Consider the following 21,396-nt stretch of genomic DNA (forward strand, 5'->3'; position numbering starts at 1 on the left):
TCTCTTTTGGGCACTCCCTTCAAAATTTCTATCTGTTTCCTCCTTTTTAAACCATGGAAATAGTAATTTTGAATCAGGGTAAAAATATTTTTTTTTTCTCTAATAATGTCACCGACTTGGAGACTTTTGTGGAAATTACATTAGTATTCTTTGATGGATCGGTCGAGTTCGAAGTTCACTGTGAAAGTACCATTATGAGATCTGAATTTAGTATCCAAAAGGAATTGATCAACAGCAAAGAATCCGAATCCAAAACTCTGATATATTAGATTATCCTGATGAAAAAGTGCGCAGCAACATATTTTAATGATGCCGAAAGATCGGATCGGTATTCGAATAGTATTATTCTATTTAAACCGACCCGTATGCGGCGTCCGGCGCATGCTTGAGATTATCCGTTGAGCGCAAGGACAAAATGGCGACGCTGGGAAACTCGCGCTCTCTGATATTTGAGAAGTCCGCTTGTAGAACTCTGCAACTTCCCGGGCCTCATCCTCTGTCAGCTCTGCCGAAGAGGCCGTATCTCTTTGTTCCCCCTCACAGAGGGAGCAGAAAGGAGGACGGAGGATGGAAACCCTGACCCTCTTCTCCCCATCCTTCCCGAACCTCATCTTTAAACCCAGCGTTAAGGGGCCGTACTTCTCATTCGCCAAATTCCCATTGCATGTCGCAGGAAAGCGTCGGCTCTCGGACAGCTTCCGGCGTTTTGCCGGCGGAGGATCGTCTGATGAGTTCCCTGTAGACGACTCCTACCTGGAGAAGTTCAAGCCCAGGAGCAAGGAGACGGAGGACGAGGCGCGCCGGAGGAATTGGATGGACCGGGGCTGGGCTCCGTGGGAGGAGATCCTTACGCCCGAAGCGGAGTTCGCGAGGAAGAGCCTTGATGAGGGGGAGGAGGTGCCACTGGAGACGCCGGAGGCAATCGAGGCGTTTCGGATGCTAAGCCCGAAGTATAGGAAGAAGAAGATGGAGGAGAGCGGGCTCAGCGAGGATGAGTGGCTGAGCAAGCAGTTCGAGATCAAGGGAGAGATTCCGGAGCCGTTGAAGACAGCGTGGAACGGCCCTCTCGTGCTTCTGAAGATCCCACCAAGGGACTGGCCTCCGCCGGGGTGGAGGGTGAACAAGCGGGAGCTCGAGTTCATCCGCGAGGCGCACAAGCTGCAGTCAGTTCGGATTGACCCGGACAACGTGGAGGCGGCCATTGATGCACAGGAGGCCAGCTTTTCTCGGTATGAGATATTCTTGAAGCAGTACAAAATATGGGTGGACGCCAACAGGGAAAGGTTGGAGGATGAGTCTTATGAGGTTCGATTTTCTTCTTTCCTTTTCTCACACCTGCAGACACACACAAACACCACACAAGCACACACTTGTTACGAGCTATGCTTGTGGTTACGATAGTAGCACTGCGATGTCGATAATAATGAGGATGATAAGAGAAAATCTACGTGGTAACTCAAACTAGTGGTAGAGGGGTCGCTTTTGTTGGTGTAAAAGTAGTCGTAGTAGCAGTAGTACCACCACTGGTAGTCTGGTAATAGTGATCGTTGTAGTAGCAGAAGCTGCTGTTGCTGCAGCAGCCGGAGTACCAGTAATTATGGTGGCAGTGATCATTGTTCTTCAATTCCAGTAACCATAATGATCTGTATAAACAATGGCAGTAACCATAATGATCTGTAAACAGCATTATTAGGCCAAGAAGTTTAAGCGAATGGTAGCAATTTATACTGCTAGTTCCATTTTTAGTGAATTATATGACGGTCTTCTTTGTAGTCGGTGGTGGTAAGTTTTGGTTCAGGTGGCAACTGTAGCAGCTAATGTGTGTGAGACTCCTTAAACTAATCTATTTGGAAGTACACATTTCAGTGTAGTGTCTTTGGGAATCATTCGGCGCTGATTTGTTTAGCACAAAAATGTAAAGAGCTTTGTCGTTAATCTATAAAATTTGTGTGTGTGACAAACTTTTAAGATTAGCGTGAAGAGTTATATCTGGTGTATGGTACGAACTTGACACTTCTGCATCTGGTGGCTGGCTGGAAAGCTGCTCACAGTTTTCATTTTTTTCTCTACATGACCATCCTTTTTGTTTTTAACAACTAAGAACCAGAAAAATATAGTTTACTCGGAGTAAAACAGAAAAAAAACAGCTTCTGGACAAATGGATCCTTAATCTCAAACTTTAGCTTTGTGCAGTATGTTTGGCTGCCAAATGCTGATTTTGTATACATTCTGGAAACGGCAGCACTTGCTGTCCTGTGTTATGCATTTGTGAATTATGATGTCTGTGTGTGTTTGCGTGGGCATGGGTATCTGTTCTTGTAGATGATTTACGTTTTTTGTCTTTTACTACTGGTTGTTCATGTTCAGGAAGATCAAGACTATTATCCTGGTAGAAGGAAAAGAGGCAAAGATTACAATGAAAACATGGTAAGTTTTCTCTTATTGTTTCATTTCTTTATATTTTTAAGTGTGTTATCCCATCTTTTCATCAGGCTGCTTGAAGATTAATATGTTTTTCTTTTTCTTGCATGATCATTCTTGATCGGCCAAACTCTCTCACCAGCATGAGCTTCCGTTTCTGTATCCAGGACAGGTACTTTGTTTAGCATGTTACATTTAGTATTAGAATACTGCGCTCTTAATTGTGTGACTGGATCACAAGTTAAGTAGCAAATCATAAATTTTGATTTGATTATTACTTGATCAATTGCTCCATCAATTTTGACTAAATTGTAAATATGACTTTGTAAAACTGAATGAAGATGCATTTGAATATCTACCTAATGGGTCCACCAATGCTTGGAAGAACATGCAAAATACATGGTGTGAGTATTTAAAATTGTCTTTGGGCCCTCAAAGTCTTGTAGAAATGCCAAAGGATATTCTCCCTTACATCTTAGTTGATGCCATTATAACACAATGGTTTGCTGGCTCTCATTCATGAGTTTTCTTGACTAATATTGTCATTAGCATCTGCCCTCTTCTTGGCAATTTTCTCAGCCATTAATTTTTTTGTGGGCCTCCAGGCTCCAACTAGCTGCGTTCAAAGTATTCTTAAATGATTGTAATTTATCTATTACATTTTTTACAGATTTGTGCAGGAAAAGTGTCTAGCATACACCTCTATCAAGGAGCATTTGTTGACATTGGCTGTGTGCATGATGGGTAAACTTTTGATCATCACTTTTGAAATGGATTTTGTAAAACTTTAGGTGTGTTGTAATACGTCACATGCTTGTAAATGCTAATAACCGTTGGCCCTGGAAGGACTACTAATATGCATAGGTATAAGCAACAAGTAATTGCTCATTCTAGCAGTAACAAATTCGTCTTTTTGCAAAAAGATGTAGAAATATCTTCAGTAAAAAAATTTCACCGAATGGCATATATTGCTTATCATGGCGTGCCACTTCCTCTGTTATAACTGGCTCAGTGCCATTAGTTATGAAGGTCTCTCTTCCTTGCTTTGTTAGACCTGTTTAAGTCCCTGTTCTTCCCAGATAACTGTTGCTATTGTTAGAGATATGACATTATCTTTGGTGGTCTTGCTTTAGGGCTTATCTGTGGCGGAGACAAGTGTGGGCTGATGTTGGCCATTGCCCACACCAGTATACAGAAATGGCTTTATTTATACATTAAGTCCTTAACCAATTTTATTTATTTATATATGAGTGTCCCTTCAAGTTTAAAATATGTACCAGTAGTGCCCCTTCAGGCAGAAATTTTCTGGCTCCGCCATTGGGGTTTGTCCTTTTTGATTGGAAAGTAACCTTCCAAAAGGTTCATATTATACAAAAATTTCCTGCACTGTGTGTATTTTTGCGTTTGCTTACTGGATTTCATTGCTTAATGGAAATCTTCTGTCTGCCTTTTTCAGTTGGGTTCCCATAAAGGGAAATGACTGGTATTGGATACGTCATCATATACAAGTGGGCATGAATGTCATTGTTGAAATCCTGGTGAGTGATTTTTCTGTTGGGTTTCTTTGTTACTCCAGATACACATTAGTTGTTCGTTCAATGCCATGCGTTTCTGACTTCTTGCCTTAACCTATGATCCGATGGAAATGCATTTGATTCTAGCTTGCAGTTGTATCCTTTTTTGAATAGTATTGTCCAATTTCCAAATATAAATTCAGTACAACGAGTGAAGCCCTCATTGGGCAAAGCTATTGTTTTTTTGTTAGTTATAGTTTAGTTTAAGCAGCATGATTTCAATTTATATTGAACGAAGCATCACATGTTGCTTTTTAAGGGTTGAACTGTGAAGTTGCATCTGGTTTAGCTCCACACAGGCTAACTTTAGACCTTTCTCAGCTTTTGAAGGCTAAATTAGCTTGTGATGTCAGATGTTTGCATGAACAGAAGCATCTTAGATTTCCTTGTAAACTTGCTTAATTAATGCCTTCCCCTAGAGCCAGATGCTGGGTACATTTCAAATTCAATGTACTAAAAATGGTTAGTGATCTACTAAGGGAAAATAATTACATGACTACAGGATTGCTATTCCATGCAGACTGAAATATGTGATGATTTCATCAGATTGCATGTTTAACATTGCTAGTTATCAGCCATAAGTATATCAAATATAGTTCTTGTTGATTTCTCTACATTTCCTAGTTTTTTTTTTTTTGCTTCCTTATGGACATGCCTGGGTGAAGTGTCAATTTCTATTTTGTGTCATGCTAATAACTTGAGGGCAAACAAATTATTTCTTATGCAATGATGTAGTACCTGGCTGGAATTGTATATGTTTGGATTTTGGAATGTATATGCAAGATTGCCCAGAATGTCAGTTGGTAAATTGTTTTTAGAAAGACTTGGTAGCCTTAAATGCAGCACAAAATAAAACTGTGTCTGTGGGGAAACATGTTGGACTTGAATATGAGGATTTGCCTGATAGTCTTCTCCATATCTGTATTTTGTGACTATGTTTTATATATTGATGCTAATTTGGCAGGCAAAGCGTGATCCATACCGGTATCGTTTCCCAATCGAATTGCGCTTTGTTCATCCAAATATTGATTATCTTATGTATGTGCTGAAAACTCTCACTCTTTCCATCCATATTTTACATTTGATACTTACTCATTTTGTGTTGTATTTTCAGCTTTAACAGATTTGAATTTCCCCCAATATTCCATCGTGATGAAGATACAAATCCTGATGCCTTATTGGTGAGTATTGTTCAGAATGTCTTTGATTGTGTGTGCATGTGTAGGACCCTGTATATGCATTTGCCTTTATGAATGAATTTTTTTTCCATCTTCAATGTGGCAGTCGCTGCTTGCTACTCTATTCTGAGTATAAGATTAACAAGTCAGTTGTCAGGTCATCCAAAACTTATCATTGATATCTTATTGAAATGCTTTCAAGAAGCTGTCATTGGCTCCATTTCGGTGCATTTTATGCATCTGTAATAATACTGGATGCTTATATGCAATAAAGAGTATAGTCACCAATATCTCCCATTCCTCAATATTTGGAAATGTGTCAATAATATGAGCATTGTAAAATGATCAGTTAATATTGGAAAAATGGTGTTAGCATTTGTAGTATAAAAGAGAATTATATATTTAATAATGTCATGATATTATTGGAATACTAGCACAATAAAATGATAAACATATACTGTTAAGTTTCTTTATTTTAATTTTTTCTTTTTGGTATTTTTGGCAGACTATTCAGTTTTATTTGTTTTATTTTAGGAAAATTCTATGATTATCTCATTATTTTTTGCAAGGAAACTGCTGAAAAGCATATTTTTTTGTACTTTACAAAAATTTGAGATTTTCTGGAAGAAACCCCGCAGTTTACAAAAAGATTTTTATGAAAAACCTTGCCAAGTAATTTCCTAGAACAATTGCATTGGCTATATTGAAGAGTACAGGAAAGGTAGTAGGATATCTAGAAACTTTGGCACTCCCCGCACTCCCCTGCTCGAGCTTAGTGGTGTAGGCGCAATTTATATATATCTTGTGTTAGAGACTTCATAAAGATGAATGTGGCATTAGGAAAGCTGTTTGTTAAGTTGATTAGGGCACAACTTAGAGCTCACGAGTTGATTCTAATAGCTATACAAAAACCTATACATCTCTATCAGCAAATGCAATCTTTAATGATTCAGCAATCTTGACAGGACTGTGTTCCTTGGTGTTTGTTTCATAGGTGTCCTATGCCATAATAACGTTTAAACTGCCTCTGCCTGCTCCGGTACTTCTTCTCAATTATAGCCTTTACTACTGAGCTCATAGCCAGTAGCAGGCTAGCAGCTAGAAGTAGACTTGGAAATGCATACTTAGGAGTTGGGACACAAATGAATTCTTCACGTATGCTTCTAGTTTTGGATCCTTTGTCTCTTCAAATCGAGCGACATACATAGCATCAGATTAATGAAATCTCATTCTAGGACCTAGTCATCATTACTTGGTTAATCATAAGTTGATACACTCCGCACAGCAGTTCTCAGACTAGGTTTTCTGAAAAGCAATATCTAGATAAATCTAATCTGTGCTTCCTAACCAAATGAATGAAATTCTCCGTCTTGTCTCGGTGAATATATCTAAATGAATTAGATTTTACCCATTTGAATGGTATAAATTATGGCGATCTGTATCATTGTTATAGGCTATGTCACATAGGTGCAGGGTGTGGGTGCCGGAGCGGCACATCTCAAAAAATTTAGGTGTGGCAGTGCGGCAAGGGTATTTTTTTTTTATTATTATTATTTTATATATATATAAATGTCAAACTAACAAACATGAACCTGTTCATGCCAAGTACATCCAAGTAGTACTAAAAGGAAAAGAAGAGAATAGAAGAGTAAAATGAGCTGCAGGCTGCAGTTGTCTCACAGTTGCTAAGTATGACCAGCAATATTAATGTCCCACTTCCCTCTTTTTTCTTCATTTTAACTTCTATATATGTATGTGCATGTGTGTGTACGGCCATACCCCCGCACCCAAGTTTTTTAAAAATGGTCCGTACTCGTACCTGCACCGACACCCGTACCCGTACCTATGTGACATAGTTGTACGGCAATTTGATCAAAGGAAATAAGAGAAGATTTTATTGCATCTGAAAAAGTTCTGCTCGAAGGTCCATTGTTTCGACCTCAGAGAAACAATCAAGTGTAAGAAAAAGAAATCAAAATTTCTATGAGATGAAGCTACCCATGGTCCCAAATTTTCCCACGATGCTCAGCAGAAGCAACATAATCAATAATTCTTTTTAGCAGAAAGTTAGGAAGGGACAAGAGGATTTGACCTGATCTCGTCGAAGATAAGGACCCCAGTGGAGGGAGAAGACAGAGAGAAAGGAGTGGATGCGGCCGGTGGAGGGAGAAGACGTAGAGAGAGCAGTGGATGCCGCTGGTGGAGGGAGAAGACAGAGAGAGAGCAGCAGATGCCGCCGGTGGAGGTAGAAGAGAGAGAGAGCAGCGGACGCCAGGCGGAGAGGATGCTGTCGGTGGAGGTAGAAGACGGAGAGAGAGCAGCGGGAAGGGCACGATCGATGGTTCCCTAAATCGAGTGTTACATAAATAAAAATAAATAAAAAAAAACCAAAAAATGGACCAACATGTCCATGACGCGGTTTGACCGTACATGACTCACGTTTGACGCGAGTCAGGTGCGCATCCAGACTTGACGAAAATAGTCGGGTGCGGCTGACTGCACCCTACTCACCTTGACTATGTATGGGATTGCACCCGCACCCGAGTCGCGTCGATGCAGGTGCGTCACCAAAAACACAACACCCATGTGACTTAGGTTATAGGTGTCAAGAGCCCTTCCATCCACTAATGGCAAGTGGGATTCGGAGTCCCGCATATCCATCTATAGGCATTCTTGTTGTAGCTATTTCAACAATCATGGTTTCTTAACTTTTATAAAGCCTCAGGGTAGATATTGATGATAGCAGCCAAGTTATGATGAGTTGTCCATTGAAATGCAATCTTTGGTTTCTGCTGTCCATGTTATGTCCTTTGTTCCCAATGGAGCATTGGTGAGTTCAAAATGTATGTTAAAAGAAAAGTGATACCTATTTGTGGTGGTAAATCTACTTGGTGATCAAGATCCAACCATATTTTGTATCTTTTCTGGGTTTGTACCCTTGCATTCTCCAAAATAGGAAACAACAGGAGGGCATTCAAATATTAATGAAGGCCACCAAATTCTGGTATCCATGAAAATGCAGGTAAAATTAACTTACAAGCTATAAAATGCACGGGGTGACATTCATTGTACAAAGGTCAAAATGACTGTCAACCTCATTTATGTGCTGTAGATATGGAAGTCTGCTAAGTGAGCTAAATTTACATGTCTGGCTTCCTTCTTTTCCTCCATTTTTTTGTGAAAGCAGTTTTACTGGAAGTAAATTGTGTACTTTTTTCTCTTGTTTCTTTTAAGGGATAATACATGTTGAACTTTGTCCTCTATTTCCTGATAATTATTTATCTTGGTTTCTCTTCTGCAGCGTGATTCTGGGAGATCTCCAATGCCAAGAAGAAGGCAGTTGGAGAAAATTGAGGAGCAACCTCTACTGTCTGATCATCCTTACGTAGATAAGGTAAGATCAGTGTCACAAATGTCGTTTTAGGGTTTCTACCGGCGAGATTTTTCTTGGGGTTTTAACGGCAAAGTTGTTTTTGTCGGGAAAATTTTGGGAAAAACTCAGAAAATTTTAAAAATAAAAAAATAGGTATAAATGAAATAAATGAGAAACTAATAAGAAAACATGAATAAAACTATATAAAAGTGATAGGAATGTTTTAATGATAATAAAAATGATGAAAATAATTTAGTTTAAGTTTATTTTTAAATCCATGATAATATCAATGCTAAAAAATAGAAAAAATGAAAACATCGGGAAAAAAAATGCGATAATAACGCGATAAAAATTTTCCCCTTTTTTTCAAAATATCACGATTTTTTCCAATTTTTTGTTTTCCTGATTTTTGATGTTAATATCGCGATACTTTCAAAAATATCACGCTATCTGTGACCGTAAGACACAAGTCTTCTGCCAGACTTCCTTTTTTCAGTTACATGGATTGCCTTGCAAGAGAAGCCTATGGGAGGTATTGAATTTACAGTTTTTTTACTTGGTTCAAAATTTTCTCAATCTTGTGAACAAAAGGACATTATTCCTGGCTGAATAAATGTAAAGCTGACATGGTGGCTGATATAGTTACTTTATCTGATAAAAAGTACCTATATTGTATTTGTAAAGGAATATCTGGTCATTATGCTTTGCTGGAGACTAATGGTTGCTAAAGAGGGACTGTTGTGCAGAAGGAGAGGAAAATATTTTAGACCTCCATAATCCAGCTACATATATAACTATCGCCTCAGGATTTAGGTTTTTCTTACTTTATTGACCATGCCTCTTTTAATTTTTACTTATACAGAAAAATATTGAACATATTATTAGTTAAATCTGGGGCTTCTGCCATTTCAATTTCCTGTGTCATTGTGATCTGAGTTGCTTTAGTTATCTAGGCAAAAACACTTTCATCAAATGGAGAAAATAATCAATTCCACATATTTTAATTATGTTTAATCACAAACTATAATTATACTTTTCACATTTATGAAATGTTACACAATATGGCACTTTGTTCTTTGAAACTATTGTCTTTCTGTATTCCATTATGCTCGTTAGCAGTTACTCCCTAATGCATCTTGGAGTCGCTTGTTATTCAGTTTGATCAAAGAAATATGCAACATAAAGCTCCATATTCACGATTGTTTTCACCTTCAGTGGCTCCTGAAATTTGGAACCAGACATTTTGTGATGTTCTTTTTCATGGTTGCAGAATTTTGCTAGACACAATGATTCAAGTGCTAATTTTGGTGTTAAGTGTCCATGATTTTTATTTTCTATGCAGATATGGCAGCTCCATGTCTCTGAACAGATGATTCTAGATGATGAGGAAGAGAATCCTGACGAGTATAAAAACGCTAATGATGTGTCTGAATTGATGGATGCTGATTCTGCTAATGATGAAGAATCCATTGAATACACACAGAGATATTTCAAGAAGGCTTTACTTCCACATGTAATCATGGTAATGAGAAATTTCAAGAGTTCATGTTTTACTGCTTCTGAAATATTTGAAGAAGGCTTTACTTCCACATGTATCATGGTAATAAGAAAATTCTAGAGTTCATGTCTTACTACTTTTTTGAATTATTATCTGATATATGACAATCATAATTCTTGCAGAAAACAAATGTGAAGGAACTTGATATGAAATCTGCCTGTGCTGAAAGGCAGGTAAAAGTGTCACCAACAACTTCTGTTTAGCATGTCACCATTTGGTGGATTACCAATATTTTCCTGATTTTAGTTTCAGCAGGATTCTTTTTCCATATAATCTATGCATGTTACATTTGAAGCTATGTGATGTCTTCACTCAAGCGAATCACTTTAACATGTTCTTTCACATATAAACAGAAACAAGGCCGCACAACTTAAAACATCGTGTACGAAGAAGTCATGTTGCAAAGTTTGAAATATTTCCTTTTATGTCTCATAAGTCCAGAATTTGGACAAATATCCTGTGAAGGCATGGGTCTATGAAGAGCTTTGTCATATTTGGACTTAGGACCTTGAAGCAAGAGTGACTGATGCAGTGTTTCCAGGCTATCATGTTATTATATTATTTTTTTATCAAATTACCATGTTATGTGGTTGCCTCTAAATGGCCAATGTACTTGTATTGAACTTTTACTCAACACATATTGTGAAACCTATGCCTCTCTCAAGCTCCATTTGTATTTATTGGACTTAAGTCAAAGAAGGCAAGGATGGAGCCAACACATTGTGCCATGCTTTGGAGGTGCAGAGAGATGTATGAATGTGCTGCCCAATCTGATTCTGTTTTATCACTTGCAGACATTGATTATCATCATTCACTATGTTGAATCTAAAGGTTTATATATGGAGTGTAAATAGGTTCCACACGTTTTTCACATTCTCTTGTCTTTTGCTGTTTAAATAATTTGCTTTTTCTTTTTCAACCCAGCTTAATAATAAATTAAAGAAGGAAGCTGAGGAAAGAGGAGAAGAGTTTAAGGTAACAAAATTGCACAGAAACATTGAGATGGACGAGTATGATTTTATCCACTGGCGGAGATCTTTGGAGGAGAGGGAAGCACTTATCAGGGATATAAGCTGGTATTCTCTTTTATCTTTTATTTAATATGTGGATCCTACTCCAGCATGCTGTATATACGCTTATTCTTGTCTAATTTACTATTTCTATAATCTTCCTTAGAAATATTAATTATTTATGGCTATATTCTTCTACAAACTGCTAATAATCTGCAAGTGAGGTGTTTGCTTATTGCACAATATTTCTGGAGCTAATCTGCAAGCAGGGCTGTTTGCTATATCTTGCAACATAACCTCTTGGAAGTATGTTGTAAGCACCTTTCGTGAACTATTAGCAAAACATAGTCTGGGGGCAATATTTAAGTTTTTAATAGGCTATAATGTTCAATTGTTCAATAAACTGCTTCTATGGCTTAAGCAATCATACACTCGTTGACAAGTGTTAGATAAATAGTACAGTCACAAGAACTTGTAGTTCAAATGCTTCAAATAGTTTTGAGGATATTCATTGAAGTACTTCAGTTGTCTTACACTCTTATCAAGTGACTTGCAGTTAGTTGGTCGAGTATTTTGCCTAGTTGGAAGCCCAAGGTTCCACCGCCCTTAGAAATCCAGCTAGTCATCCATTTATTAGCATAATCTGTCAAATGTCCATAAAGGTTCTATGCACCTGGCAAGGTGGGTCAGTCCAAGATGTCCAATATGAAGGCACTGAGGAGCTTGGCACATGGGGTGAGTGTTCCTTGTTGCAAGGCTAGAGTGGTAAGACTTTCTCGTTGAAGGGTGCCATGGACGATGGTTTCCCTATTGAAAAAGTAGTTTTAAAAAAGTAATAACTTGCTCGATTATGATTTTTGAATTATGAAAATACTGAACTCATATACTGATACGAAAGGGAAGTTCCCAATCACATTGAAAACCACTATGAGCATAGTGGATGTCTAAGCATTAGCTCATGCAGCCTTGTGCTTTTTGCAACTTGTCCGTATCTCTCTTTCTTGGTGATCTGATTTACATAGTGATTTCTATGGTAATATTTCTCTTGTTTCTTCAGTCGGCGAGCACTTGGCCTTCCCCTAGAGGAGCCAGAAAGATACAAGGATGACAGTTACTTTGGAAAAGACCATTATGACCCTTCAAACCCATTATATCGCTATGATTACTGGGGAGAACCCAAAAACTCTGAGAAGAGCAAACAAGAGAGGGAAACTGATCTCCATAACAAGTCAATAATTGGCAAAGGGACGGTATGGTATGAGATGTCATACGAAGATGCAATTAAACAGCAGATGCAGCGGCAAGCCGGAGCTCATAAAATGAAAGAGGATGATGAACAAGACGAAGAGTATTCAAATTCAGGCAACTCAAGTTCAAACACATCACAGCCAATTGTTAATGGAACTGAGTCAACCCACATGTCGGATGACGGGTTATTTGGACAATAAGATGAAGGATATATTGGAAATGCTACGGGTCACCTGTACATTATTGCTATAACTGAAGCTTGGGCGTGAGGACCCATATGAATTGACCCAGCAGCTTTTTCATGAGACAGGAAACAAAAATTTTGAGGAAGTTCAGAAAAATTAGGCTTTTCTTGTGTGCCAAGAATCTGTAAATAGTCATTCAAAATCTGTTAACTGAAACATATAATTCATTGTGCTCATTGCAGTAGTTCATGCACAAATGTACTTCTTCCTTGCTGTAATTTGTAGTGATTATGGATATCCAAAATAGAATGGTTGAAGAGTGTCATCTTCCCTCACACCAAATGGACTCTCTTATTGTCATTTAAAGTAGTGTATAATACTTCTGGAAGATTTCTGGGATTCTGATTCATCACTTGCAGGGGCGACTTTCCCAGTTTGATGGTTTTTTGTAATTGATGTCCCTTTAGTTAATCTATTGTTTTCTTTCATATTGTATTCAACTTTCTTTGTGCTGCTTGTTGCAATCTTCTGAGCACATTTCAGTGTTGCAAGTGCATTGTGTAGTCGTCTTTCAATTCTGAGCTGGTAAATTTTTTAATTGGTTATTTTAATTGGTTGTAGCATCTGCTTAGTCCTTAAAGCGATTATTGCTTATAACGTCTAAAATTTTTGCTTCATATTTAGGAGATCAAATTGGTCATGTAGCCTGCTGGAAATATTCCACTTCATTACCTCCGACTTCTGAGATTCCTTGTACTCATAGAAAGCTATGTATAGGCAGAATCTAAATTCATGTGAAACCCATGGGTTTAATCAGTTCTATGGTTTATCAACATTTTCTGTCGAATCGATCTATTCAAGAATTTCTACTTGTTAAAGATCCATTGTTACTTTAAAAGTGCCTCAATCTCCATGCTTTCAGGTGTTCTTGGGCAAAGTTAACCATATAAATGTCATCTACTTTGTTGATACAAATGTGGTCTACTTGGTTGATTTATTAAAGATTCACGCTTCAATTGTGCTTGTCTTTCACTTGATTGTGTTTTTTAAGATTGCAATCTTTTTATATTTTAATAATTTTTTCTAGATGAATGTTGCAAATTTCTATATGCATGTTAAACATTTGCGATTCTGAGGTCGTGCGGTCAGTCTTGCTTAAAGTGACCACTGAATACTTTTACAGTTAAAAAAAGTTTTCAGGTAAATTTAGATCTGTCAATTACAAGTGAATGAAGAAAAAAGGTAATTTCTATGTTCTTTAGTCTCATCCGTGGACCGTTGCCACAAATATTATTGTTGGGAAAGTTGAATGTGATTTATTCTAAAGATTGAGGTAGCTCCATCATCCATAAAACACTATATATTTTATAAATATGTCTCAATCTTGAAGGTGGATTTACCTAACATTTTGTTACTGTTCTTGTTGTCAAACGGCCTCTAAAGATTGAGGTAGCTCCATCATCCATAAAACACTATATATTTTATAAATATGTCTCAATCTTTAAGGTGGATTTATCTTACAGTTTGTTACTGTTCTTGTTGTCAAACGGCCTCTAAAGAGACGCAACATTTTGTTTCTGTTCTTGTTGTCACGGCCTCTAAAGGGACACGACGGGGATAGTGTGCCTCCTACACGTTCTCAAACTAAATTACGAGTTAATTTCCACCTTTTGGTATTTGATGCTGCTTAGCTGTTTAAGAACTTGACAATGAATAGTAGCCTATGTAGAAACAGCTTCATATGGTCGTCCTCTTTTTTTATTTAAAAAATTGAAATGAAAATACCATTTAAATTTCTCACCGAGCAACTTCCGTATATTTGGTTCTGCAAAAGTCGTCATTGTAATGATGAGAGTATGCTGATGACTCAATGACTCCTTTAGCTGCACTTAGACGGCAAAATGAGAGGTGACCTGATATTTATTCTGCTTTTAACTGAGTTAACTTAGCTTATCTGAACAAATGAGATTCATATATTGATTTGTGAGGTATTGAAATCAGATGACTACTTCTATGGCTAGATGTTTATTTTTTTATTTTGTTTTGTAAAAAAACTATCGTAAATGGTACATTTGCGACGGCTAGCTAGCGGTTTTTAGCCGAAATGCACTTTTTGCAATAGTTTTTAACGACACTAAATTTAAAAAAAAGAAAGAAAAACATCTGGCCACAGCAGTATCTGGCTGATTTCAATTTTCCTTTGATTTGATAAAGCTTATGAGAGATGACAATTATAAATTAAAATTTTGTGTTAACGATTGTGAAAACAGTATCTTACAGAGTAGAGGAAAGAGATTTCAGAAGAACATGTAATCTAAAAAATAAGTAACTGCATCTAGTCACCACTGCCGCTATGGTACTGTATAGGCCAATACACATCGTGTAGTTCAACGTTTGAAACAATATTTGTTCCGGTCGGCACTGTTTGTTCTTGGAAAAACTAACTTTTGAAAGAAAAAGAGAAGGCCGATACGGGCCAACAACAACAAGGCCAATATGCCGTCCGGTATGCAAACTGCTACGGTGCCCAAACGAATAGTAACAAGGTTGCATCTGATGCAACCTGAAGTTGGGACAGCAGGCAAAAGACAAGCAAACTTTGCTGGTTTACAGCCTAGTCTACACCTCAAGCCAAGCCGTCCCAAATAAAGGATATTGGACAAGAAAGGGCGGTGCCTAATTGGCCGTGATACTTTTTGAGTTCTTAACAAGTCTATTGGTACTTACACTACTTCCGGAACCAAACAAAAATATAAAACTAAAGAGAGGAAAAACGATGAGTTTATGCTTCTTCTCTCTCCCATCTCTTTAATTCCACGCTTGTTGACGAAGTTCTGGATCTGGTTGCAAGTGCCAATCTTACTTTAGGTAGGCCTCTTAAAAGAAAAATTTCATAGCAGAAGGCTTATTTAGTTTTTTTGTATAATCAACCGACAGTATTTTGTCTCTACATGATGAATGAAATGGGATTGTGGGTGGTGAATAGTGTAGCCATAGATTGGAAATATCATAAAATTATGACGATTAGTAAGTGATTGAATAACCAAAAAGACCATTTACTTATAAAGTTCTGTTGGGATTCGAGGAAGTATCTAATGGTTGAAGAGGGAGCATAGGGGTTAAATGTTGAAGTTTGTTGAGCAACATTCGTGCCAATGTTTTCAAAGAATTAAGAGTGCATATATATGTATATATGCGAATTATTCTTGGCAAGTTGTGCGTATATAGATTCGCCTGGCACTTGAGATTCAAGGGCCAGATGGATCGAGAAAGAAATTTTACTCTGAAATCCTTTATCTCGACTTAAGATATCTTCTTCTGTCATGTTTAATTTCCTGGATGCCCATTCAAGTCTGTTGCTCGACCTGCTTTTGTCACGCTCAAATGCAATCATCAGCTCGTAAGCTCAAAACAGAAACATGGTCTAACCTTAATACCACCTTCAAGCATGCCCTTGCTTTTTGTAGGGTCTATTTTCACCCTCAAAATAGAAGACAAGTTATCCAGGTGAAACTTATCTCCCCTCTCTAGAAAGGTCTCAAATCCAACTACGAGTTCACGTGGGCTAATCTCCCCCTACTTTTAGCATCATCGTATTAGAATCCAGCCTCCAATATTCATCCAATCCAGTTTTTAGCTTTAGGTCCCTAGTTTACATCTTTACCAACCTGTCAGGATCCTCCGCACATTCAGCCAAAAAGAGTCATTATCTGAACATTTCCTGACCACACCTCAACCTGCTTCACTGGGTTTTGAAACATTTCAATCCCAAGTAGGACAACATCTAACAGGTGTCAGGGACTGTACGCTCACATGGTCTGAAAGATCATGAACAGCACAGGTTATCAGAACAAGCAACCAGTTTTTGGACCAAAAGAAAAGGAATTTGATAGAAAAGGATAAGCAGTTCATTGATTGCAACAGAGGAGGTTTCACAGAAATACAGCAGTTTGTCAAGTAGTTCCAACTTATTACCGAAACAAATTTTATACATCTTGTACAGACAACAGAACCGAAAAGACAAATTGGTGAAACAGTCTACTGGGTACAGTCCTCATGCTTTCATTAGTAAATCTGGAACTTCTGCTTTTTTTATGAGTCCACTCATGCTTCTGAAAAAATTGAACGCCCGTAGGAATGACCTCCCTGCTGGTCTGGTATCTGGTTCTCTGTAAACAGGCCATGTGCGCCGAAACAGAAGTACTGGTTCATTAATCTGTTACTTGAATTCAACTTGTCATACGGTTCAGAATTTATGGATGTCTTGCAACCAGAAGGCCCATTCTCATGATCAGATTCAACTTCCTTGAGCTTCTCAGATGATGAGGGCTCTGAAGAAGACTGAGAAGGCATTCCTTGAATAACCCCATGCATCAACCCGGCAGCAAATCTTTTCTTTGCAGATGGACTAGGAAGAATGCTCCTAATTGCAAGTGTCCGTTTGTTGTTCAGGAGAGATGTTGTGGAGAATCGTTGCCTCAGTGGAGTTGGCGTGTCCTGATGATCATACCAACTGTGTTTGTCCTCCATGGATTCTTCATCACCACCATGTTGCCACCCACTCCTTGTGCTATCCTTTTCAGTCTGCGCATCACTCCCTGGCTTTTTAGATCTGCCCTTCTTGTAGGCCCATCCAAGTAGGTTCCTCAATCTCCGTGCAGCAGAAGTCACAGAGTTGCTGGGTTTGTGAATGGTGTGAGGTCCAGGACTCATGTCCATAATCTCAAAATGGCTGAATTCACCACTCTTGCTGCTGTTTGAGCAAGAACTTGACCTCACGCTGCAGGCCTTTTCTGCTGGATCATATGCGTTTTCTGTTCCAGAATACAGAAATATCTCAGCATCTGATATCTTAAAGGAAGTGCCTGGACTGCTCCCCATACTCTGCATTTTCAAGTGTGAAGTCAGAGCATTTCTGGCCGAGTGACTGCGTGAATTTGAAATACCACCCGCTGAAACCAGCTGCTTGATCAATATTTCAGAAGATGCAGAGTGTGGATGTAGATTGAGAAGATCCAAAGGCGTCAACCCATCAAGATCACAAATGTTTACATCAATTGAAGTAACAGACATTAGGAGGTCAACCAAATCACAACTGATATTTCCAGTCATCGCAAGATGGAGGGCTGTCCTCCCCTCATTATTCTTGAGATTAATAAACTCCGCCAGACACACAACTTGTCCACTAACTAACACCTTCATCAGCTCCATCTGTCGATCTAATCTTCGAAAACCTGGGGTTCGGAAGCCAGAAACAGCCATATGGAGAAAAGTATCCCCTGCATCATTTGTTGCAGACGATAAGGAAAGAGAAGCAAGAACTAGAACCTTGACTACTTCCAAATGGCCACGGAAAGCTGCCGAATGCAGTGCTGTGTTTCCTTGGTTGTCCCTAGAGTTAATTATTTCGAAAGACTCCACCAGATTCCTTACCACCTGCAGCACAATATTAAGACCTTGGTTAACGCTGAAACAGGCAGCAAGCTGATCGTACGAGCATGAACACTCATGATAGGGAGAGCTGAAATGGAACTGGGGAAATATGAGACGGTAAAGTTTACATGGTCATGCTTTAGAAGAAGCAGCAGTCATCATTCTTGATGAACAGATAACAGATTCATGTGACAGACGAAAGAGGTAAGCCCGCTATTTGACATGCAACAGACTGTTTGACTTGCAGGTTGAACACTTTTAGAGACATGGGTTCAGTATATTTATAACATAAACAGAATTTGGGGTCATAAGAAATTTTCAAGACTTCAGACATAGAGATTCAATTTATTTTGTAACATGAGCTGAAGCAGAGAATAACAATTTCAGCATTTTGAAAACTGTCGTTCTGTGATGTGCCAAATCCATGGTCGCGTGCTGTACAAATACGTGAAGAATGGTTTTGTTTTAGTGAAGAACAAGAAACTTGGCAAGGAACTGCCAACGTGAGAAAGAAGTGGAAGGGGAAAAAACTAACAGTAGAATTACAAGAAACTCTCTGTACTGTATATATCACAATTGGAGAGCAAGGTCCCCAGAACCTAATACCAGAATTTAACTAAGTGAAGCAAATGACTCAAAGCTTCATACTCCTCAAGAAGAGCAAAATTAAAGCTAAAGGCGTCGAGAAAATTGATAACCATCAAACAGACAAGGGGAGAGAGAGAGAGAATGCTCACCTCAACCTGTCCTCTTGCTGCTGCTGCGTGCAGAACAGTGCATCCCTGTACGTCCCTGCATGCCAATGCATCTCCAAACTGAAGCAGCATCTCCCTTAGCACCTCCCAGCTGCCGCCTCTGGCCGCTGCATGGACGGCCCTGCTCATAATCTCTCCCTTGAACACATTCTCCTCCACCACCTCCTCCCCTTCCATCTGAGCTTCTGCCCCCATCAATGCTGCATCAAGGATCATCCTGAACACCACAATGCTCCTGCTCCTCGCCGCTGCGTACAGAATGTCCGTCACGCCATATTCCCCCTCTCCGAACACAAGGAACGGCTCTCTCCTCAGAAGCTCCTCCATGAATTCAACATCTCCGGCCGCGGCGGCCGTGTACAGAAGCCACCCGCCGTACCCAGCACGGATCAGGGAGTTGGCCCCATTGGTGCCGCGGACCTCGCAGTCATGGAAGAGGGCGCGGGCAACGGCGGCGCGGCCGCGGGGGCATGGATAAAATCAGGGTGGTCGTCCCAGACGGTCTCCAGTCGGCGGATCCGGCGGAGGGAGGTGAGCTTAATGAGTAGGTTGCTATCCACGCGCAGGAGCGCTCGAACCAGGTCGTAGTGGCCGTTGGCTGCCGCGAGGTCTACTGGGGTGGCATACCACCATTGTTCGCCGGTGCTCTCCCACCGGAGGGGGAAGTAAACCGGTGGTTCCGGTAGTGGTGGAGGATCCATCTCTTCTGCCGCTCTGCCCATCTCTTTCCCTCTCCCTATCTCTCTTGGAAATGACGGAAGCAGAGTTGGTATTCTACCCCTCTGTAGAGGCTGACTCACTCACTCACTCACTTCAATGCCGCTACCATGAAAGAAAGGAAACCGAAATGCTCCTTTCCTCACGAGAGAGAGAGAGAAAGAGTGGTTTCACAGAGGCAGAGCAGGACAGAACAGGCCACAGGAAAAGGAAACTAAAGCTGCCATCTAAGTCTCTCTGCACCTCTTTGATTTAGAGTATTTACACGTTCTCAAGATCCAAGAGAAGAAATCATAAGATGGTAAATCTGCAGAGCCACTTTCTTTGTTTTCTTTATATTTGATAACTTTCTTCCTCTCAAGTCAAATCTGGAAGATAAAACACCGCCCACTTCTTTTTTGTTGTCCTGTTCCTGCCCACTTCCATGAATCTGAACAATGAGAGAGAAAGAGATGGGCATAAGCTTGTCTACAATAAACTAATAATAAATCTAACGAGGCAAATAAGAAAAGTCAGTTAAAATGCCAGAAATGATGACGGTGGTATTTACTCCCCATTGGTCGGTGGCAATACGCACTTTGATTCCCTTGCTCACTGCTTTCTGCAGACAAGAACAGTACAACGATCAGTGAGAGGGCTCTGTCTCAATGATCTCATATCATATGATGCCAACTCTTTCTCTCTCTACAGATTAAATGTTATTTTTCTTTCCCTGCGGGACCTATCTACAGCTTTGGGATTGTAGCCCTTTTCTCTGATCTGAACTAAAATTTATTTTTTTTTCACGGCATTTCTTTTCTCTAAACCAGGTGTGTTTAATTGACACTGATAAAAAATTTATAGGTCTAAGAACCTTGGATTAAGATCAGACCCTCCTCGTAACTAATCTTCAATTCAATATTTTCTCAATGTAAAAGTGTAAAATCATTATCTTAACTGTTGATCTTAGGTATAATCTAAGATCCTGAGTTTAATCAACCATAGATTTCATCATGGAGTTTTTTGCCATAACAGCACAAACATGCCACATTAGATTCATGTCATCTATTCACTGCGACGTAATTCTTCCCGACATAAAAGTAACTACACTTTTTAATGGTTATTGACAATTATCTCGTGATTTCAAATCATTTTCGTTGTAAGCGTAACGTGAGCATGAATTAGCATGAAGCTACACTGACATCAAGATCCAAGATTCAATAAAAAAAAAGTTGGAACCAGAAAGTCATGAAGACCAAGATTCAGTAAATAAAAAATTCGTATCAGTAATCAAGATGGCCTTTGATCTTCTTCTCTTTCCAGTGGTATCAAGATATCAAAATTGCAAATAGGAGCAATCGATCAGACGCCCCCCAACAATAAGTCCAAGAAAAGAAAGATTGATGGACTCCGCATGTACGCCAAACTCTTACGAGAATCCATTGAGTGCACCATCTTCCTCCATGTGCTTCGATGTAACTCTTCTGGCTTTTACTATGGAAAAGAAACTTTATTTTATGTTCATTAATTTGACTAAAGAAACATGGCGGTATGTTGAAATAAAGAAACAATAGAAACCTGCCATTTGCCTCAGAGCTTCGTGGTATATTGTTCTTAACCTCTTTCACATGTGAGATAACAGAGATAAAATAATTAAACAGGTTACCTACTCAATCAAATTGGATCCAGCAGCCGGGTATGAACTTGAGTTAGAGGGTCGAAGTTCAGTTTGCTAGATTACTGGGATGGGGATGCAAATTCTTGTTCCGCTGATTGCAGGATTAAAATCTTTCGGTTTCAGGAAGCACGTGGTAGCTGTCGTGCGTTAATTCATTTGGGTTACAAATGGTGCAACACTTGAGTTGAAAAATATACCGTAAGTCCAATCAAGCTTTGAAGCAAGCCCGAAACTTAAAGACAAGAGTTTGGTATTCACGGATTTCAATAAACAAACATTAAAAAAAG

At 39.1% G+C, this 21,396-nt stretch overlaps 2 protein-coding genes across 3 annotated transcripts; one reads left to right on the forward strand and one right to left on the reverse strand.

The window, feature by feature from the left end:
- Nucleotides 1-423: 423 nt before the first annotated feature.
- Nucleotides 424-13,473, forward strand: LOC116248514 (protein PLASTID TRANSCRIPTIONALLY ACTIVE 10). 2 transcript variants are annotated; one of them, XM_031621354.2, is made up of 12 exons: nt 424-1,305; nt 2,368-2,427; nt 2,564-2,593; nt 3,092-3,165; nt 3,878-3,959; nt 4,960-5,033; nt 5,110-5,176; nt 8,475-8,567; nt 9,889-10,068; nt 10,227-10,277; nt 11,029-11,180; nt 13,232-13,473. In XM_031621354.2, the coding sequence occupies exons 1-12, from the start codon at nt 568-570 to the stop codon at nt 13,290-13,292; spliced, it is 1,662 nt and encodes a 553-aa protein (XP_031477214.1). In that variant the 5' UTR covers nt 424-567; the 3' UTR covers nt 13,293-13,473. The 2 variants fall into 2 exon arrangements, with proteins under 2 accessions (XP_031477214.1, XP_031477213.1); XM_031621353.2 differs by lacking the exon at nt 13,232-13,473 and adding an exon at nt 12,172-12,935 and having other exon boundaries at nt 428-1,305.
- Nucleotides 13,474-16,432: 2,959 nt separating this feature from the next.
- Nucleotides 16,433-19,991, reverse strand: LOC116249110 (uncharacterized). Its single transcript, XM_031622249.2, is given in 3 exon segments — nt 16,433-17,983; nt 18,718-19,211; nt 19,214-19,991. Coding segments are annotated over 3 exon segments (2,070 nt in total). The 5' UTR covers nt 19,458-19,991; the 3' UTR covers nt 16,433-16,651.
- Between the last annotated feature and the right edge of the window lie 1,405 nt (nt 19,992-21,396).

The sequence above is a fragment of the Nymphaea colorata genome, chromosome 2 (genome assembly GCF_008831285.2).
Source record: "Nymphaea colorata isolate Beijing-Zhang1983 chromosome 2, ASM883128v2, whole genome shotgun sequence".
Classification (NCBI taxonomy): domain Eukaryota; kingdom Viridiplantae; phylum Streptophyta; class Magnoliopsida; order Nymphaeales; family Nymphaeaceae; genus Nymphaea; species Nymphaea colorata.

Coding starts and splice junctions, on each gene's coding strand:
- LOC116248514 (XM_031621353.2), top strand. CDS start 568: ATGGAAACCCTGACCCTCTTCTCCCCATCCTTCCCGAACCTCATCTTT. Junction 2,428..2,563: donor AAGATTACAATGAAAACATG/GTAAGTTTTCTC, acceptor CTCTCTCACCAG/CATGAGCTTCCGTTTCTGTA. Junction 3,166..3,877: donor ATTGGCTGTGTGCATGATGG/GTAAACTTTTGA, acceptor TGCCTTTTTCAG/TTGGGTTCCCATAAAGGGAA.